At 42.3% G+C, this 7895-nt stretch overlaps 1 protein-coding gene across 1 annotated transcript; it reads right to left on the reverse strand.

Moving 5' to 3' along the window:
- Window positions 1–826: 826 nt before the first annotated feature.
- Window positions 827–6102, reverse strand: LOC121506684 (inositol hexakisphosphate kinase 2-like). The gene is made up of 5 exons (XM_041782523.1): window positions 5621–6102; window positions 3933–4152; window positions 3172–3356; window positions 2790–2965; window positions 827–2211 (listed from the first exon to the last, which is right to left on the reverse strand). The coding sequence occupies exons 1-5, from the start codon at window positions 5880–5882 to the stop codon at window positions 1567–1569; spliced, it is 1488 nt and encodes a 495-aa protein (XP_041638457.1). The 5' UTR covers window positions 5883–6102; the 3' UTR covers window positions 827–1566.
- Window positions 6103–7895: the final 1793 nt, after the last annotated feature.

The following is a 7895-nucleotide window of genomic DNA, read 5'->3' on the forward strand; positions in this document are numbered from 1 at the left end:
CAAGGGGCAAATAATAGAGTTGTCACCTGCAGCGTCTGTGGTTGCAGAATCAAAGAAGCTTGATCGCCCACATCTAATTGTATCCAACACCTCAAAACCCATTCAGATGGGTCGGTCACTTAACAGTGTGAAAAGTTAGCATTAGCACCTGTGAACTGTTAGCAAACTTTAAGACGTTGGCTTAAAGTCTCTGTCACTGTCTTTGTAAGCAAACGGAGGCTAACTCAATTAGGCTTGTGTTCCCTCAATATTTTCAAAAGGTGAATTAGTAATTGTTTGCTTGACACACTTGTTTACTATTGTCATGCTGGCCTTAACCCTGCCTATAAAAACAAACAGGTAACTTAATTATCCAGCTAACGCTAACTGAGATAAAGTTCAGAATGCATTATTAGCACCACAGGAAGTAAATTCAATTGAAGAGTTTATAGATGTGGCCTTGGATTCTTGTGCTCCAGCTAAACTCCATAACATTTCAGAATGAACCTCCAAAAAGCCTCAGGCTTAGCATGTGCTCCAGTTTTTTATCTGCACAGCAGGTGGTGAGACTGAGCCAGACAGCAGGCTTGTAATGAATGCAGCAGTCTTTACATACCTCCCATAGTATCTGTAGAAAATGAAGGAAGCTTTGATTATGTGCTTGTACTGTTTGGTGCACTTAAGTGGCTATTTTGCACTGGAGGTCTCACAACGAAGATAAATCATAAAATATCATCACTTTGACTTTTGAAATAAGCGGTTTCTTTCTTTACCCAAGGATTAAAAAAGCTCCTGACCTTGCCTGCAAGCACAGAAAAGACAACACTGATGCTAGAACAAACCCAAGTCTTTAATTTCTTTCCCGAAAGACTGGACAACACAAACATACAAGATAGAGGTATCCAAACATGTCAAATAACAATATTAATATCATTTTTATAACATTAATAACATGGAATGTAACACTGCCCATTCCCATTTTTTAGTTTACTGTATGAAACATGTCAAATAAAAAATAACTCTACACATCTGTCTTATTCCTATATGAATATAGCCTCTGAATGAAAAATGAACAGACTGTAGCTCACCGTCTTCACACACATACAAATCTGTCTCTCAAAAAGCCCTGTCCCAGTGGTGACACACACTTACACTACAAGTGTGAGCTTGTCTCGTTGCGTGTGTGCGTGTGCAAAATGCTGACTCTTTCTTTGGAATCAGACAAAGAAAACATCTCTTCTATCTCTGGCTTCACACTGTTTGTATTTGCTGTCTACCCTTTTTGTCCTAATGGTTAAACAGAATGATGATGATGATGGTACATCACTGCATCAGTCACATGGACGGCTCGTCTATTTAGTGCAGGACTGTTTCATATCCCAAAGATGGACGCACAAGACGGTAACATCAAGAAGCACCAAAACAGGAACAGGGTCCACTAGATGGCCAGCTACAACAAGGTCTTATTTTGAAATGGAGACAGGAAGTGTCTCTCCGCTTTTGTAGTCCAGTCGTCTGCTTTTCTTGCAGAGGTGTGTCTGTGTTATTGTGCATCTTAGTCTGAGTTTGAATGAGTCATGTCAGTTTTTAGTCTGTGCTGTGGTTCTCCAGCTCAGAGATGATGGTGATCAGGCTCTGGAGACCAAACATGTAGCCACTGTCCAGTCCTTCATGCACCACTCTGTCCTCTTGGTAGTATTTGCAGGTGGTGTGGGCAAAGTCAATCATCCTCACATCCACTTCAGGGCTGCGGGGGGCAGGGCGAGACAAGCGACTCTTGCTGACACAAGTGCTCCCGCTACTGCTGCTGCTGCTGCAATCGCTGGATGTCGAAGGGCTGTGAGGAAAACCAAGTGCATCTGCTACACCCTCCACCTCCTCTTCTTCCTCCTCCTCTTCTTCTTCCTTTTCTGGTTCTGCCTCCACCTCGTCCTCATCTTCCTCCTCTTCCTCTTCAGAGAGGCTGTCCTCATTGTGTTGGCGTGTGTGCTTTTGATGGGCTCCGTCGTAGATGATGAGCAGAGAGCTGGAGTAGAAGCGGTAGGATTCACAGGTTTGCAGAGCAGCTTGCATGTCTCTGAGCCTGTGCAGCACCGGGGAGAGGAGTTCATGTCGTAGACGCCGTCCACTGTGGAAGAACTGGAACAGAGCCTCTTTGAAGTCCTGTCGTGTCAGTCTGCGGCCGTGGAACTTGCTCATGAACATCAGCTGGCCTGTGTCGGACTGGTACACCTGAAGTTAAGGGGGAAATGGTGATTTAAGGTATTACAGCACAGTTGGTATTGGGTGGTTGTCAAGAGTACAATAGTTGCCCCATTATGCTTTTTATTTTAAGACCTATTTACCCTTTTTGGTGTGTTAAAGAAAAGGATCATGAGAGGGATTTAATATGCAATAAAAAGTGTATTATAAATGCTTGGAGAGAATACTTGTTGCAAGAATTATAAACATTAAACAGCAGAGCTGCAGCCCAGAGTAGCAGAATAGATTAAATGCTGCCAAAGGAAACTGCATTGACTCTGCAACAGTTTTCTTCTCCATGTGAGGAAATACTTTCACCTTTAAAAGCTTAAAATCTTAATTAAAAAAGAGGGTCACAGATAGCCAAATGGTTAAGGTGTGCTCCATGTTCGCAGACCACCCGGGTTCAGGTCTGGCCTTTGGCTTCTTCTCCACATGTCTCTCTCCGCTCTCTCCTCCCTGTCTCTGACTCTATACACTGTCATTCTTCATGAATGAAGGCACAAAATGCCCGAAAAACATATAAAAAGAAAAAGAAAAAGAAAAAAAGAAAATGGTGTGATGCTCACCTGCATCCCAGAGAGGCAGACTCCAAGTGAGGATGCCGTACTCTGCTGGCACCTGCTGATCTTCTTGGCCTTCTTCTCTTCTGTGGCATCATCTCCATGTTGCTGTGTGCCCATCTTCAGATCTAACACACACGGCAGCGTGTGCCGCCACGTCAAGTTCTCTAGCAGGATGAACTCTGGGATACCGAGTAAAGGAGCCTTGAACTGACAGACCACCTTTCATCAACATAAATTGTCTTTGAATTTATGAAGTGTAGAATTTAGATCTGAGATCTCCCTACCAGTCTAAAGCAGTCACATAAATGCTGTCATTATAAAAGGAAGTCAACGTTGTGTTGTGTCTAAAAAGACTTCTTTGAACCTCATCCACTTAAAAGGATACTGTACTGATTGCGGTGCTTGGAGTTTTCTTTCATCCTCTGCAGGTGCTGCTGTTGACAGCTGAGACTCCAGGGATTGTGTTTGAGCTGTGGCACGGCATCGCTATGACTGCGCTCCAGTCTATAGTAAAGGACTTCGGCCTGCCTTAGCCACTCCAGTCCCACATCCCCCTGCAGCTTGTGAACACTAGACAGGAGAGAGGGAGGACTCATTAGGCACAAAGGAGAAAAAACTCAGCTTCTGCTTGTGTTTGTAGCTTGTATAAGAGTAGATGTGTGTAGCAAAGCATAAAACAAGAGGGCAGTGAACATTTAATTCAATGAGTAGCCCACTGGGACACTGCGTCTTGCGTAGTACTACCCATCCGTTGTATATTTTGCTGTCAGACAGCATCATCCTACCAGTCGTTTTACAACTCTAGATCAGGCTAAGTTTAGTGTTTATGTGTATGCACGTACATGCATCTATCGCTGTTATGTAACACCAAAGCTGTGACCCTCTGTCTGGCTGCCAAGGCCAAGGATCAGCCTCTCACAGTATTTGTAGCCAGTTTTGCCTTGGGTGTAAGTGCAAGTCAATGCGTGCGTCATCAGTGGGTTAACGTGAGATATTAGACTTTAGTATTACCGTTCATGGAAACTATACTCTGCTTTGATTATATCATGGTCATGTAATAGTTATCAAAGTGTGAAAGTGATTCATTTATCTCAATCTGCTGCACACTTCCTACGTTACTATGAGTAAAAAAATCTCTCTTCTCACCTTTTGTCTTTGTCTTTGCGAGAGTGGCGACTTCGGCAATCTTTGCTGAAATTTTCACTGTCCACCAGCAAAGAGGAGGAAATCATTTTGCCACTTTTGGGCTCAAAGTCGATCGAGGGGTCCTGGTTCTCCAAGTCTGAGGCTGGATCACTCCTGAGGGGGTAGGCGATGAGGCAAAGGTTACCCTCTTCATCCTCTTCGAAGCTCACTGACACCACACCTGAAAGAGAGAGACAGAAGGACAGAGTAAGACATCAGTCAGACATTAGTGTTACAGAGCACATTAAAGAATCTTGTGAAAAGTTGAACAAAATCAGGCAGACAAGATAAAACAAAGCTCTCAAGTGCTCTGAATATTTTGCAGCTGTTAGAGAAGTTTTTGTCTACATATTTATCTCTTTAAGTTATCAAATACTTGAAAAACAGGCAAGAGAGGATGGGAAAGATGTACTTAAAACAACACAGAAAACACAGAGCTAGGGAACAACCACCAGCCAGTGTATTTATGTGAATTTCAAACAGATTAAACCCTATTTTGAGTCAATTAAATGTTGAAAAGCAGGATGAATTAAAAAAACCACAACCGCAAATTACACAGAGCTATGAAACATAATTCTGCCTTGTTTATTATAAAAAAAATAATCGTAAAGAATGCACAAGAAGCATCATCGATATAAGTCACTGACAAAAAACAAAACACTACTTCTAAGTTTAATAGCAATGATGCTTATTTGTGTTCCAAACAGTCTTTCCTTCCCATGTGGGGTCTGTGATATGGCTACAGGAGACGCCAACAGGAGTTAAGGGAAGAAGGTGTGAAAAAAGGGGAAATGTTGGTGTGAAAAGGCAAAAAAAAGTCATGGTCCAACCAGCCGAAAAACAAAGATAAAGTGACAGATGTGCCATCATTCATGAGCACGAGTTTTTATTGATTCAGAAGTTTGCAGAACAACAACAAAACAGAAGAAAATAAGAGTGAAGTATTTCCTTATTTCCCTCTTCCAGGTTTTAGCTGGAGACAAAAAACAGCAGCAGTGGTCCCTAAATAAGGGTCTTAGATAACATTTTAGGGGATGCTATTTTTGGCTTCATCTCCGTCATATAAGAAAATAAACTTAGATGTTGCCGACATGTTTTGGAGTGACTAAATATAAATATAAATATAAATGTATGTTCATTAAAAGGGATCAGGCCAAACAGGCTCTTTCTGGCGTCACCAAAAAGAATCCATTTTCAAAAATCCTACAAAGGGAGTGGGATTGTCCAGTCTGTCAGGTTTGCGGCCAAATCAGGAGTCAGGTTACGTTGACCTTTGTAGTCGACATTACTGTCTGACCAGTAGAAGCTCACTGTGTGTTGCGTTTGTTGAGTGCCAGAATCAGAAACGAGGGGACAAACTTGACTTACCTGTGTTTTACTAGCCTCATACAAACAGAAGAACACAACAGCACATGCACATGCACAACAGCACCCTCTTGTGGCACTATTTGGTAAAAGCTGCAGACAAGCACCTGGAAACAACATGAGCGGGACTAGAGAGCCCTGTTCTGTAAAAATCTAAGCATTTAAACTGCACATGCAACCTACAAAACATCAGATTCCACCACATATGACTACATGTGAGATTAAAAGGGAGAGGTAAATACACAGAAAACCACAGCAGAAGTGGAAATGCAGGTTTGCATTACCTCTATACTGGGGGGTAAACCTCCTTATTGAAGCAGGCAGAGTCTTGTAGAACTGATGCTCCCGGGGAACCAGGGGCTTGCAGATGGTTTGCTCCCCAAAGCGCAGGACGCAGCAATGGCCCCCCACTTGGTGTATAAAGGGCTCAAGCATCACCCCTTTCTCCATGTAGCACTGTTGGTGCTGCAGCTGGTTCTGCTGCTGCTGTTGCTTTTGTTCTGCATCCATGGCCTTCTGGGTCTGAGCCTCCACAGCCGGACCCATCCTCCTCTTGCCCCGTCCACACTACCGTGGGCATTAGGAAACAGAAGAGAAACAGCAAAGATTTAGAGGATATTTAACTCCCTTTTAGTCCTCATCTGGTCATCTGTGCAGCTGAGTAGAAATAGAAAGGCACAGAGAGTCTTTAAATCTGATGTTTGGACTGGTGCTGCAGCAGCTGATGAGGCAAACAGAGACAGAGCTTGCTTGTGGCTCTGCTGCAGTCTGGACGCTCTCTGACAGCTCCTAGTTGGCTCACTACTGGTAAAGCGCTCACAAGTCTGACACTCAGCCCACCCACATCACAAGCAATCCACCAATCACAAGCAGCCAAAGCAGGTTGTTGGGTGGTAACCCTTCAAGGGAAATAAGCAAACAGAGACAGTGGTAGGAGGAGTCTAGGGGAGGGAGAGAGGAGAGGAGACTAAAAACAAGAAGGTATAGAAAGACGCTGAACCCAGCTGGTTTTCTACATATGAGACCGCAGGGTTTTTACAACCTGCAAAACAAGTAGCACTATTTCCTCATAGTGAAGGGTTGAGAACAAAACATGAAACTGAACTGGTCTAAGATTAATCAACTTTTAGCCGCAGTGAGGAAGCCTGCTTGGCTTAAAAGACATAAATAAAATAATGTAAACAGAAGTCATGGACCTGAACTGATTCCAGTCCTGTCACTTTTCATTAGCCACTACCACTAACCACTTGTCCAAAGGATATTTGTCTGCATTTCAGACGAAAAAGGTTTTATTGTGTTATTGTCTAGAGTTGCAACATAAGGCCTGAAGGCAGGAGCATAACTGGAATATCTTCAGAGCAGAGATCAATATGAAGGGTATGAGCACAGCCTGTTAAACTTTCATTTATACCAAATATCAGAAAGTGAAGCTAAAAGTATTGATTTATCTGGCATAAACAGTAAACAGTTACAGCACTTTTAAGCCATCTGATATAATCAGAGTCAACTATACTATGAAGCATGTCAGTTTGACCCCACAGCAGCACCCATGTTTAGTCAACTAGGTCTTTAAACAGGCGTGTCAAAACTATGCCATGTGGGCTAAATATTGCCCCTGATTAAATTTGAATGGGCCTTCAGCAAATTGCAAGAATAAAATTGAATATATCCATGAAGCTTCTGCTCGACTGTATCGTACTTCTTGGTTTCCAAACTAGGAATTGCTGCTGTGTCGAGTCAGCAATCAAACATTTTGACAAGCAATAGCTTTGTCACAAAAGATCTTTAACTCTACACAAAGATGCTCGCAGTTTGTATTGAAGTGGCGCTGCTGAGTCTCTACTCTGCTCCCTGTCAGAGCCTCAACTCCTGCGGCCTATTTAATTCACCTGTCAGTAAATATGTGGTGTTGTCCATTTTATCATCAGATTAAATGTTAACGGTAGTAAAAGTGTCTGTTAGAGAGAGAGCAGAAGAGAGAAAAGACAATTTGTCCTGGTCATGAAGTCTCAACCAGTGTACTTTTTTTCATAGTTCTCATTATAAATGAATACAAACAATTGTCTGGTACATGGTGATTGTTTCTGAGTCAGCTGTTTTTATGTGACACAATGAGGATAAAAATATTGATAATGCCTCATAAAGCTTGTTATGTTCATTTTTGAGAGCATTCAGACTACCAAGGGTGCAATGAGGAACCTGTCATGGATTAAGCTGTTCCTCAATACTTTGGTTTATATTTGAGTATAACCTGACACAGCAACTGGACAACTTTATCCCTTACTTTATTGATCAAAATTGCACTAAACTTTGCCATTCCTCTGACAAACTATTGATGCTTATAGTTATCAGCTGTTTACATTAGGTTAAAGAGTATTTTAGCAGCAAGGCAGTTGTCAATAAAAACAACTACTATGGCCACTAGTGGCAGGAGAGTGCATTACAGTTTAGACAGAGCGTCTCACCGAGGTCGTGGGCCTGAATAATTTTTTTAAAATGTTAATGATATCTTTAACCCACACATAATTCTGGTTCTAACTACAAAGGGATCTGGCTTTA

The sequence above is a fragment of the Cheilinus undulatus genome, linkage group 3, assembly GCF_018320785.1.
Source record: "Cheilinus undulatus linkage group 3, ASM1832078v1, whole genome shotgun sequence".
Lineage (NCBI taxonomy): Eukaryota > Metazoa > Chordata > Actinopteri > Labriformes > Labridae > Cheilinus > Cheilinus undulatus.

Coding starts and splice junctions, on each gene's coding strand:
- LOC121506684 (XM_041782523.1), bottom strand. CDS start 5,882: ATGGGTCCGGCTGTGGAGGCTCAGACCCAGAAGGCCATGGATGCAGAA. Junction 4,153..5,620: donor GTTTACCCCCCAGTATAGAG/GTAATGCAAACC, acceptor TCTCTCTTTCAG/GTGTGGTGTCAGTGAGCTTC. Junction 2,966..3,171: donor CAAGCACCGCAATCAGTACA/GTATCCTTTTAA, acceptor TCGGTATCCCAG/AGTTCATCCTGCTAGAGAAC.